General features: G+C 35.5%; 1 protein-coding gene across 3 annotated transcripts in view; it reads left to right on the forward strand.

Annotated features, from left to right (window-relative positions):
- The window catches only part of PTN (pleiotrophin), a 114214-nt gene that overhangs the window by 74190 nt on the left and 25886 nt on the right, over positions 1-14138 (forward strand). For 2 of the 3 annotated variants that reach the window (XM_037729857.1, XM_017504300.2), the window contains exon 2: positions 13338-13453. In XM_037729857.1, the coding sequence (XP_037585785.1) occupies positions 13339-13453 (115 nt within the window). In that variant the 5' untranslated portion in view covers position 13338. Of the gene's footprint in view, positions 1-13337; positions 13461-14138 lie in introns of all 3 variants that reach the window. The other variant, XM_017504301.2, reaches the window with a different exon arrangement.

The following is a 14138-nucleotide window of genomic DNA, read 5'->3' on the forward strand; positions in this document are numbered from 1 at the left end:
TTTTTTGGTAGAGACGGGGTTTTACCATGTTGGTCAGGCTGGTCTCAAACTCCTAACCTAGTGATCCACCCGCCTCAGCCTCCAAAGTGCTGGGATTACAGGCATGAGCCACGCACCCAGCTATATTCATTTCTCATATTTCCACTCCCTAAAACAGGCCAAGCCTGTCCTTGGTATTCTAAAAATTGGTGAATAAGAAAGGTGTAATTTCTCCAGCAAGCACCACCGTACCATGGAAATATTTCTGCCAGAAAGTTCTCTTTTTTTGGCATAGAGTCATACAAAATTAAGTAAATGTCTTACTTGATTCATCGAATTGACATGCACTTAGTGAAAATAGGGTGTGCCTGAGGTTGTGGATGCATATACTGGGACACATGATTTTCATGACTTAGTGTTCAAATAAAGCAGCTTAAGAAGGCCAAGGTGAGTTGCTGATTTAGCAGCAGATTCCGTCATAACTATAATGCCTGCTTATGAGATACTGTAGGTATCTACAGACAGTTGTCAAACCATTTGACAATAAATCCATATGAGGTTTTTGTGATTTAAAAAAGAGTTAATGAACATAAAGAAAGAAAAGTGACAGGAGATAGAAGAAATAATCAGTTTTAAGTTAATTTATAAAGTAGAAAGATAAAATGAAAATGGAATATTGCCTAATAAACTTTTTGGCTTGTAAGCTGAAAAGAAAACTACTGACAAGTAGTTTTAAAAATGAGCTATTCTAAAATCAAAGCCCTTTGACTTAAAAAAAAATAAGAATTATAATGTATGATTGTTCATATAGCAGATAGTGCCCAGTGCTCTGCAGATCTCTTGGGATGTCTTTTTATATTTCTGTGTGCCTCCCCACCTCTAGTCCTGAATTTTATTGTAATGACCAGCACCTGTTTCTGCTCTTTAAAGGCCTACCCTCAAGAGGAAGATAGACAATTAACAAATAAAAATAAAGACATAATACATCTGGTATGGTGTGGCTGTGTCCCCATCCAAAATTTCATCTTTAAATTGCAATCCTCATAATCCCCATAATCCTTGTGTGTCAAGGGTGGGACCAGGTGGAGGTAATTGGATCATGGGGTCAGTTTCTCCCATGCTGTTGTGGTAATACTGAGTTTCCTGAGATCTGATGGTTTCATAAGTATTTGGTAGTTCCTCCTGCATTCATTCTCCTTCCTGCTGCATTGTGAAGGAGGTGCCTTGATGTCCCTTTGACTTCTGCCATGATGGTAAATTTTCTGAGGCATCCCCAGCCATACTGAACTGCGAGTAAATTAAACCTCTTTCCTTTATAAATTACACAGACTCAGGCAGTTCTTTAGAGCAGTATGAAAACGACTAATACAACATCCAACATTAATTCATGCCAAGGAAAAAGTAAAGCCCAGTAAGGGAACAGGGATGTGTAGGTGAGTGTTATTTTAGATACTATGTTCAGTTATTACCTTGGCTACCAAGGCTATTTTTCTTTTTCCTTATCTTATTCATTGATTTAACAAATATATAGATGAAATCTATGTGTCAACACTGTTCTAAACCTTAGAAATGAATAACAGAGAGTTAACGTTCTCTCCCTTAAAGGATGTGTTGATTACTGAAGGAAGATGAATGTGTTTGTATATACATGCACACACTATTATGTATACACATACACATTGTATGACACAATCACAATCACACATTCATGCACAGAAAATTACAGTATTATCCAAAGGCTTTTGATAGAACTTCATCAGTAGACAGTATTCTAAATCTCAGTTATTCTAATACGACCTCAAACATCCATGGCTTGTGTTACTGGTAGTTTCTCTCAGATGAGAATTTACTTATTGGCTAGTGTGTGTGAACCAATTAATCAGCTACTAATAAACTATAGTGGAATTCCAGTATCTGCCTTTCAGGAGAGCTTTGTTCTTCTCTACCTCCTTTATGTATCAAAATTATAAGGTGGGACTTTATTTTATTTTACTTTTAGTTTTTTAGAGAGAAATAACTCTTTAAAAGAGAGTCAGTTGCTAGTATTGATAATCAAAGAAGAGAAATTGAGGAGGTTAAAGACATAATGGTTATTAAATATAATGGTCTAGATGGCTCATGTCATTTCCTTTTCAGTTTTATATGCCACATTTTATGGAATCAATAATTTCCCATGTGCACATTAAAGGTTGTGAATAAGGAGGGTCTGTGGAATAGAAGTGGCACAATGTGCTCCAGAGACAGAGGTACTATTTTCTTGGCAAACGCTTTGTTGAGAGTGAATGCCTTGAGCTAAATCTTGGACGATGATGAGGATTTGCCAGGTAAATGAGTTTGGGACAGAACTTCTAATCACACAGGATATAGCATGAGCAAAAGACCAGTTGATTAAAACGTTTCTGGGCTTAAATAATTATAAGTACTTCTTTCTGGCTAAAGATATATAGATTGGGTGCAGAAGGGGAGAAGATAGATTGAAAGAGTGACTCCAAGAAAGAAAGTTTCTAAGATAGTCTAGACCTCTTGGTCTCAGCGGATTGTTGTTTAGAAGGAAATAAGAAAGGCAACAGGAAGATGAATTAGGAAGATATTACAATAATCTGGTAAAAGGAAGAATTGAATTGCTATTTTTACCCAGGGAACATGCAGTGTTTTGCATGCAGGCATAGGGAAATTTTATCCACAGTGTCCATTTATTGACTTTGTACAATTAAAGATGAAGGGGCAAGGAGGCTGCAATGGAAGTTAGAAAAGCTTATCGAGAAAAGATCTTGTGTGTCTGCTGTGTTGCTTAATTTTCATATGTAATTTCTAATTCCAAAACTTTGTGGGGAAGATATTATTCCCACGTCTGTTGCTAAGAAAAATAAGTTTCAGAGAAACTAAATGTATTGCTTCAGATTCCCTAGCCAGAGTTGAGATTCTCACTCAGGTCTGACTTGGTCTAAAACTCTTATTTGCTTCCCTGTACCACATTGTAGCAGATAGACATGGAAAGGATTAGGAGAAAATGAAACAATTCCATAATTCTCAAAGTCAGTCTCCAGTTCTTTTCAGTTGTAATAAATTAAAGCAGTAAAGGAATAATACAACCAACCCAGTGCTCCTTGAACTCTTTTAGCTCCCCAGAATAATTGAACAAAGATACATTTACTACCACAGTTATATTATAAAGAGAAAACCCCATGCATTTCCTTTGAATACTTGTTTTCATTGATTTATTTGTTCCTTTCTTATGCCTGCATGCTTCTGTATAATTAGAGATGAATTTGTAGTAGAAGACACTTCTCATGAAACCCACTCATCCTTGTAATGATTAATAGGGAACAGAGGTGAAAAGCCTCCATGCTTTTAGTCAAAATGGATTTTCTAGTATATTACCAAGTCAGAACACATGAGAAAAGAACACTCTGTGATATCATGTTTAAATTTTAAAAGAGTCATTATTTTTCTTGGGAAATGTAAAAATTTCTTAAAACTATGATTTGTTTGTTTTTATTTCTGAAATCATGACATTATATATTAATACAGATTATGAATTGGTATGATTTCAGGTTTGATCAGTTTGCCGACTAGTGAGCCAATAAGAGTGAGAAATTGATGTTGGTCAAAACTAGGAAGATTATGTGGCTGCAGAGCCTGCAGTAGAGTGGGGAGAACAATGTCAATCAGGAGAAATGGATGGCTAACTATTGAATTCTAAAAGAATGTTAAAAGCTTGGAGGCCCTCTAGTCTCAGAAGAGAATAGCAAGGAAGGAAAAGTGATAATTGGGAATCCATGATGCCAAATATTATCAGTAGAGATACCATGCTTCACTGGCTCTTTCTTAGCCACAGGTATGAAGCTACGTATAGCCCCCTACCTAAATCGTCCTCCTTTCGTCACTCTTTATGATATCATTTTAAATTTTATTTTAACACATTTACCACAATTAGAAATTACCTTGTTTATGAATCTCTTTACTCGTCTATTTGTTTACATGTTATTTTCTAGCTTGTCCACTAAATATAAGCGTTGTGTGGTCAGAAATCCTGTTTGTGTTGTTCAACTCCTTATGTTTATTGCCTAGAATAATGTAGGCCACAAAGGACGCAACTCTTACAAATACATAATTGTTAATTTAGCAAATGGCACCCCTATTTGTAATGATCCAAATATCAGTTAATATTACCATGAGTCTATATTTGTAAACTGCTTAAAACAGATCCTTGAATATGGTAAGTACTATAAATAAATTTGTTAACTAAATGAATACTGTACTTTCTTAAACTAAATTAAAATTATTTCTGGTGAGTAAGAAAAGACAGGCATTTGACTGTATGACTAAAATAATCAGGACATTTATTAATGGTTAATACCTTATAAAAGAACTTCTAGCTATAAGTGGATTTGTTCACTTTATAGGGAACTCCAGGGAAATTAAATCTTTGGCCTTAACGGAATCCCTGTTTTAAAATTAATTCACAATCCAAAAAGGGAAATGCAAAATAATTGCCCTTCCCTTATATTTCATGGCATCCTGTACTTCTTATGAGAGGACAGTGAATTGTAATTGGCTATTTACTTGTCACTGAAGCTTTATTGGAGTGCACGCTTCATGAGAACAAGCTAAAACATCTGTCTTATCTCTTGTCACTGTTGTGTCTTGAGAATAGCAACCAGTGGCTGACATAGGGTAGGTGACCCCAAAATGTATAATGAAAGAACATGTTAATTTGGGGTGGAAAGAGGTGTCAAGATAGTTTTGGAAACTTCCTGAATCTTCACATAAAAATAGATGGAGCAGCTTGACAGATAGCAAGACCAAAACCCATGGTCAAGACTTCAAACAAAAATCATGATAGATTTTTTTCTCACAAACCTGAAAATAAAAGTGGATGGGAACAAACCACTAGTAACCACAAGACTTGCATGCTATTTGTGTTTGAAAAAACAAAACAGGGAGAAGCAACAGAACATCAGACAGATCTGACAAGGGGAGAACCCAAAACAGCCCGCACAAGTGCACTGCAGATCATGGTGAGCCAATGTGAGAATAAAAGCTGACCCACTGTCCCCTTCTGGGACAGGAACCCACTGTAAGGATAAACTGCTGTGAATAAAATCAAAATTGATCAAGAAAGCAACAATAGAAACAATACAGAAAGAGAGAGACCAGATAAAAGTAAGAAGAGAACAGAACCTGAATATCTCAGAGAGATACCGTATTTTTTGCCATTATATGAAATAACAGAAGAACAGATTTTATGAAATTAGAAAAGTTATGTGAACACACAGATGAACAAGAGAAATGTATTGAGGTCAAATCTTATACAAAGTAATTTAAAAGGAGAAAATGAACAGAAAAAGGGGCAGACCATTATTCATGTGGGCAATACAAGAATTTCTGAAGGTGCTCAAGAAACAGAACAACAAAAAACTTTGTATCCTACTGTTTCAAAATAAGCTAGAAAACATTAAGAAACGATATAAAATGTAAAAGGACATCACAAATCATGATCAGAAAAACTCAGCAATGAGGTGACAAAACTGGGAAAGAATTAGAATGATAATCTATTTTGGAAATAAAGCTAAACGAGAAGGAACACAAGATTGAATAAACACAAGTAATACCTTAAGATAAGTTGAAGATTAAAAAAGGCAATTTCTTTTAAATAAAAAATATAAATAGGATTTGAGATAAAATGACAAATACTGAAAATAGGCAAAGCAAAGATCCTCAGATTCTCAGATCACTGTCTGAGAATATTTACCCAAAATGAAAATTAGCTAGTTAATTTTCAGGAAAATTGTACTTTAAAGAAAAAAATCTTTTGAGCATCTCAGCTAAAATAATATTATATTTATAAGGAAAAGTAAAATAGATGATGAATAGTCATGGAAACTCTTCCATAAGGCATGTCATTCCCCAAAGTCAGCCGTAAAACCTGAAGATAATGCTCTTAACTTCCCTAAACCTTTCTGTGTAATAACTGGCCATAAAGACATTATCTGACCTACCTTGTTTGAGGATAAATCATAAGATCTCCATTCCAGAGAGGGCCCTGCCCCACATGCAGAGAAAAGAGGGGTACACAGAGAGACCAAGAAGAATCTAAACAGGCGGGCCTTGCCGGGTTTCCTCCTTCAGCCTGTTGTTAGCACTAGATTACACCTTTTGCCCAATCGTACTTATACACAGCTGTCCATATTTTGTTGAGCCTAGGCATAAAAATAGATAGCTTTTCTTCTGAATCTTTGGGTCTTTGTTCTGAATACTCCCATGTCACATAGAAATATGATCAAATAAATTTATATGCCTTTTGTCCTATTCATTTACCTTTTCTCAGTGATTTTTAAGTAACCTTCAGAGGGCAAAGAGGAACATTTCTCTTGACCCCTGTAAGTATGTAATGACTAAAATGTCTGATTACACAGATGTCAAGCAACTATAAAAATCAGGGCCAAAAGGAGATCACCTATGTAAAATCATTTTAACTGCTTTTAAAATTCATAATTGGTGGGTTTACTATTATTATCATGAGACTGTTTATGTAATGTAAGATAATCAGATCACTAATTTATATTTAGTTCTATCATTTCCTTTGTCCTTTCCTCACTCTGCTCACAGAAAATGGCCTGGAAATAAAGACCAACTCTGCGAAGCTGAACATCCTTAGTGCCCAGATTTTGGTCTTAAAACATAATTTATGATTATAGAAATGAACAAACAAGTATTCTTGAAGGACAGACCTGGAAAATCTTGATATACCAGATAGCAAGTAACTTATCAAAGATTATAAAGCTAGTGTTAAAATAATTCACAAGACAACTTAATTTAGTGAAGCTTACATAGGCCAAAGATGGGACAATTAGAGCTTCAATAAAGATGAAAAGAATATGATGGCTTAAAACCTGTCAAATATGAATAAATGCATGAATTTATAATAACATTAAAAAAGAAAAAGTGATTGGCAGTATTTTAATGATGGTAGGGAGCAAATTCATAATCTTGAAAGCCATAGTCTTGAAAAGTAAAGAAGCATTTATCCTATATATCTTTATGGACTTACGAACTTTATGAACAGCTTAACAAAATATTAGATGAAGGAAAAGATTTCTTTATGGGATTATGTCAAGTATTGAATGAAAATGAAAGACTAGAATGAGAATATCACCATTTTGCAACCCTTATCCATACTCATTCAGTACTAGTGGCTTTTAGCATCACAAAAGAGCAAAACCCAAATATCTTGTAGCTCCTGGTGAAAAAACACAATGCTATTTATATTCTTGCCAAAAGAATAGCACCTGAGTCTGATTAAGCCTCTGCATCCAGTTGCCAATTTGCAGCTGAACAAAGGAATATTGAATTGCACCATAGATTTGCAGTCATCAAAATCTGGAGTATGGGATACTAATAATTAAATGGCCTGGGTTTTGTAAAATGTAAAAAGCAAGAAAAAGAAAACGACGGGGGATAATCCTGTGTAGTAAAAACAAATTAAAATATGTATCAGTTTAAAAGTTTAAAATAAAATGAAATTAGACAAGTCTAGAGAAGCACCCTTGAATAAAACCTTCAAATAATACAAAGAAATAATTACTACATTAGTTACTTTTGGAGGGATGGGACTGCCATTGTGATGGGGAACATGTAAAGCCTTCTAACATGACTGGAAAAATATTTTATCTTATAATAATTTGCTAAGCTTTTTAGTGGGTTTGTGTGGTTTTTCTATAACTTGTGTTTTGTTTTACAATAAAGAGGTCAGAAAATTACTATTTCATGAGAGTTTATGCAACTTAATCGCACAATATCTAAAATGATCTAACAATGTGAAACAAATAATGCAGAAGCATCTCAAATCATTTACTGTCATACAATGCTGCTCTCAAAACTGATGGTTTCCAGCATTGCTTTGGTAAATTATATCTCCCAGGTATTGACAAAGGGCAGAGACAGTCTTTTATTATGACTGTGTATTCCTCTATTTAATGCCATGTTTTGGTAATATTTTTCACTAGCAAAAAGTGTAATGAGTATTAGCTATTTTTAAATATTAGGTGTTTTAAATAAAAAGTAGGAGGTGGAATAGTTTTATCACATGAAGGGTATAACATGTAGTTGCAAAGTGAGATGGTTTTTCTCATTTCATACAGGTTAAACTGCATTTACACATTTGCTAATTCTCGACATTGCAACATTGGACCTCTTGACTTCAGCAAACTTAAAAGAAATACTGGGGATGAAGGTCCTGGAGTTCTTATTAAGCTTCCAAGAAGTAAAAGCAGAATTAATCCGTGCCCTGATAAGGCTGAACAGAACTTTAGTTGGTCTTAATTAAATCATGTCTCTCTCTGTTCCTTTTTGTTTGTTTTGTTTTACTTTTGGATAATACTAGATAAAACAAAGTATAATGCTTATTATTTTTAATCAAAACTTCTTTATAGTAAGTAATAAGAGTATAGGGGTATACTAATTTTATTCAGCAACTAATACTATATTTCTTAATATTCTGAGTTATCTCTATGTCTGTATCTTGTGATCTTATGACAAGTCTCTTAAGAAATTGTTATAATCACCCCCATTCTGCAGATGTCATAACAGTTCAATTCGTTGTGATTTGGTGATTTGCTCAGGAACACTCTCAAAAAGTAAGTGGTATAGCTGAAATTTGAGCTAAAGCTTCTGCCTCCAGATCCTGTATTAATTCTTCCAAATAGGACACTGAAGGACAGTTTCCAGCATCCTTTCCCTGTATTTACTTTAGATACTACCATCTTGAAAATTCTAGATCTCATTAAAATGCTAAGGAAAAGGGGAGCTCTCTTCGTCTAAACAGTTAGAAAAGAGATTGGGATTTAATAGATAAACACATTCCCCTAGAGTTGGTTTCTTTAATGTCCTTTAATCATTCATTGAGATCACAATAATTTTCAGGCACCAGCATCCAAATATGGTATTCTTCAATCTACTTGTTATTATGCAATTAAGTCTATTGTGGCAAGTACAAGAATGATGGCAGTAGAAAAGGAGGGTAAGAAGTAAATTATTCAAAAGAATGGAGCCAATTTAGTAAGCCTTTATTGTTGCGCTACTTTATTTTTCCCAGTGTAAAAAAAACATGCCATGATCCTTATCACTTCCTTAGGATCAATGTTTTTGCCTCTGCTTTCGTGGCACACAGTCTGTTGGAGAACAAGCAGGGTCAGACTTCATACAGGAAGGGTTTTTGCCCTCACTTGGTGCCAAGGACAAATAAACAATCAACTATGCAAATATCACAAGCAAGGGGAACTGTTATCTACCCATATACTAATTACTCAAGTATTTACTATAACAGCAAGGCACCAGCAGGCTAATTGGGTATTGTTTTGGGCATACTTGAATTTTTGGATAAATTTAGTCATTCCATTTCTAAACCTCCTTACTCTCTTCTTTTAAATAACCTTTTTTCATTTTCTCTACCGAGAAATATCTAAGCTCTGAAAATATAGGCTTAAGTAGAATGATCGGCAAAATAAAAGGAAGGGGAGAAGAGGTTGAGAAGAACAATGTTCTCCAATTTAAAGTTATTGTTGAACACATATTGTACACAGGTGACCCGCTGTACACATGGACTTGTGTTCATTTTTTCTTAGAAGATTTAAGTGCTGGAATCCACCATTTACTCAATTCTTAATATTCCTAATTATTCTAAATTAACATCAGAGGCCAATAGAGTGCATTTTCATTCTATCTCTCCAGTTCCCATCCAGTACCTATCTTTGCTTCTTTCCAGTCAGCTCATATTTCAGTTACAATGACTTGTTCAGTAGACCATTCTATACTAAAAATTTTATTTGATTTGGAAATTCTGGCCAGTGTGTTTTTTCCCTTGAAATACGTGAATAGAACTGGATTAAGAGAAATCTTTTTGAAAATAATGATGAAAACAAGAGTTTAACAATATAAAACAAGAAATGCAGAGGTTAAAACTTGCCAGTGATAGCACCTTGGCATTAATACCTCTGTGTGTGCATGTGTGTGTATATATGTGTTATAGTATTACTTATGGAAAGTAGAGTCTTTCTATTTCTGCCAGGTAATCATGTTTCTCCAGTGGGCTCTGAGATGCTTCTGACCTCTCTTCCTGCTGTAGTTGTTAGATGACTATTGGGGGGCATTCTGTGGCTTGGGCAGAAATTTCTTTCAAGAGCTGTGCTTTCTCCATGGGAACTTTAAATTCTCACAGTAATTCACAGCCACCTAAATACTTCCGACATTTGTAAGTCATTGTTGAAAATGCAGATAAATTCTAAATTGGAAAGAAATACATTATAATTTAAAAGTTCTGAATCAAAAAATTAATTTGCCCTCTAAAAATATTGAAATGAAAAGATTCTGCCAAAGTGGCAGAAAGAGGCTCTCGGATAGACTCTGGGGAAAGCTCAAAGACTTCCGCTTTGCTTTACTTTACACTGAATAATTTTAAATGACATTTGAATATATTTTGAAAAGATAGAGTAGTACAGATGTACCAGAGCGCCCAACTCAGAGAACTCTGACAAGACTTGCAAACCAGTGAGTCTAGATTGGCTTCTTTTATCATTCACGTGCAATTAAAAGCACAGAAAAAGCCTCAGAGTCAGTAGAAACTTTGCTGTGTGACCATTCATGAGGTATTAGGTTGGTGGAAAAGTAACTGTAGTTACACTCTGCAAAAAGAATATATAAATATATATATTATATGTATATTTTTATTTTCTTTGAGACAGAGTCTTCCTCTGTCACTAAGCCTGGAGTGCAATGGCACAATCTCAGTTCGCTGCAACCTCTGCCACCCGGGTTCAAGGGATTCTCCTACCTCAGCCTCCCGAGTAGCTGGGATTACAGGCATGTACCACACCTGGGTAATTTTTTGGGTCTCTGATAGAGATGGGGTTTCACCATGTTGGCCAGGCTGGTCTTGAACTCCTGATCTCGTAATTTGCCCGCCTCAGCCTCCCAAAGTGCTGGGACTATGGGTGTGAGCCACTTTAAGGGCAAAAACCATGATTACTTTTGTACCAATCTAAAATAATAAGAATTTAGCCCCAGGAGGAAGAACAAGCAACTGATCTTATGTTGCAGAAAGTGCTGGAAATAATGAGTAGCTATTTTAGGCTACTGATTCAGGGAAAAAAACCTAAAGGAGCAAAATATTAATTTTAATTGATAAGTGAAATATACTACATCCATATGTTGGAATCCAAAATCATCAATTTTATAAAACAATGCTAATTTACATTCCCACCAACAGTGTAAAAGCTTTTCTATGTCTCCACAGCCTTGCCAGTATCTGCTGTTTCTTGACTTCTTAATAATTACCATTCTGATTGATGTGAGATGGTCTCTGATTGTGGTTTTGATTTGCATTTCTCTAATGATCAGTGATGTTGAGCTTTTTTTCATATGTTTGTTGGCTGAATAAATGTCTTCTTTAGAAAGGTGTCTGTTCATAACCTTTGCCCACTTTTTGATGGGATTGTTTGTTTTTTTCTTAAAAGTTTGTTTAAGTTCCTTGTAAATTCTGGAAATTAGTTCAACCATTGTGGAAGACAGTGTGGAGATTCCTCAAAGATCCAGAACCAGAAATACCATTTGATCCAGCCATCCCATTACTGGGTATATACCCAAAGGAATATAAATTATTCTATTATAAAGACACATGCACATGTATGTTTACTATGGCACTATTTACAATAGCAAAGTCATGCTATTGTAAAATAGCATGTAAAACCAGCCCAAATGCCCATCTGGATAAAGAAAATGTGGTACATATACACCGTGGAATACTAGGCAACCATAACAAGGAATGAGATCATGTCCTTTGCAGGGACATGGGTGAAACTGGAAGCCATCATTCTCAGCAAACTAATATAGGAACAGGAAACTAAATACCACATGTTCTCACTCACAACTGGAAGTTGAACAATGAGAACACATGGACACAGGGAGGGGAACATCACATACCAGGACCTATTTGGGGGGTGGAGGGTGGAGCGGAGGGAACTTAGAGGATGGGTTACTAGGTGTAGCAAACCACCATTGCACACATATACCTATGTAACAAACCTGTAAGTTTCACACATGTATCCTGAAACTTAAAGTAAAATTAAAAATAAATAAATAACACTAATAAGAGACAGGTTATCCAGTGCCACAGAAAAGGAGAAAATTCACTGGCAAGGATATCATTTCATAGATATATTTGAATGAGAAAAAGAAATTAGAGAACAGAATAATCTCAATCCCTTATATACATGAAAAGTTTTATTGTTCACACTAAAGAGAATGTTAAAACACCTAAACTAATGTTACCACTTCTGTAAAAAAAAAAATTATCAGGTGATGATCATAGGTCATTACTATCATTTTTATATGAAGTATAAAACACCACTAGCGCAGTAGATGGAGCTCAATAACTGCCAGGCAAATTGCTGCAGCCATGATTTGGTATAGCCATTGGGAAGTGGGTTGTCCTGGAGCTTGGGCTGTGATTTTCTCAATGGTGTTTCGACCAAGTGACCATATTGACACTAGGCTGCTGTAGGTCAAGGTCTAGGAGAGTCTTTCTAATGATATCTTGGGGTTTTGATTCACATCAAATGTGAGCATTTTCTATTATGAGCAAGTGCAAATACTTCACCATATCCTAGGATTAGAGGATCTTTAACACATGTGAGTTTATAAGTGTGTTTGATATGTATCACAGGTGTGCCGGCTCTACTTCTGGGATTCACTCTTTGGTAGATGAATAAATAAGGGAGAAATGATAAGATGATAGTAATGATTGTGACAATGATTTTAAAAAGGGCAGAATATTGGCTTATATATATATATATATATATATATATATACATCTAGATAGAAAGAGTAAGCATATACTTGTATAGATAATTCATTCATTATGTCTACTCAAATTGGTCTTGTGTACTGTAATGCCATTGCCATGGTTGTTTCTAAGATTGTCAGAATTTTGAAGATGGCTATAGTTGTTGGTATTACCAAATGATGCTATCAGCAAGACTATAGGAGTGTGTTCAAGTGCATGCCTTCAAAGTTCTTTTGCTTCCTTAATTTCTGAGTCATACTTAGCAAATAGTTGTGAAGTCTTATGTGGAGAACTGTTGCGTTTTGTTGGTGAATATGTGATTGATTGCAGAAGAGCACTTATTTCAGTGGCTGCTGGTGAGAAAAGATAAAATTCTACCCAAGATAATTGATCTGAGTGTTCCTGAAATCTAACATTCCAGAAATGGAAAGGGGAGCCTTTCATCAAGAGGTTCAATGAGTCTTCCTCTCTGACTTAGGTTAACGCCACCTTCTTCTCTCTCTCTGTTTATTCCTAGAATGCAGGCTCAACAGTACCAGCAGCAGCGTCAAAAATTTGCAGCTGTCTTCCTGGCATTCATTTTCATACTGGCAGCTGTAGATAATGCTGAAGCAGGAAAGAAAGAGAAACCAGGTAAGCAGTAGGGTCCTGAAGGCAAGAGGCTTCATTGATTAATGTCCATCTAACCCAATTACCTGCTTTTCCTTCCTCTTTCTTACTCTGTCTCCCTCCCTTTCTGTTCCTCTATTCCTTCCATCTTCCCTTTTTTTTCTAATTATTTAGAGGAAGCTAAGAAATATGCTGTCTTATTTTTCTCCCATTGTAAGTCCTGGATTGTGTAACGTTGATGATCATTAATATAATGATCAAATTAGCAGCTACTGTGTACAGCACACTGACAAGCAATCAGGTGCTTTACTTATATTACCTCTATTCCTCAAAAAATGCACTCCAACTTGTTTTTCTCCTTAATCTCAGATTTACAGAGGAGGAAGCAAAGGCACAGAGAAGATAAAGCACCTTCTCTATGACACTCCCAAAGTCATAAGCAGGCTGTGGAACTGGGAGTCTGTTTAAATCTGTGATTCACCACATTTGTATGATGTCATTCCTTCCACAAGACAGAGAAAGGAATAGTAACTTGCATTGAAATGGCTCATTTGACAACTGTTATTTCTTTTTTTTTTTTTCTTTTTTTTTGAGATGGAGTCTCGCTCTATTGCCAGGCTGGAGTGCACTGGCATGATCTCAACTCACTGCAACCTCTGATTCCCATGCTCAAGCAATTCTCCTGCCACAGCCTCCTGAGTAGCTGGGA

Source organism: Cebus imitator, unplaced genomic scaffold (assembly GCF_001604975.1).
Source record: "Cebus imitator isolate Cc_AM_T3 unplaced genomic scaffold, Cebus_imitator-1.0 Scaffold319, whole genome shotgun sequence".
Classification (NCBI taxonomy): Eukaryota; Metazoa; Chordata; class Mammalia; order Primates; family Cebidae; genus Cebus; species Cebus imitator.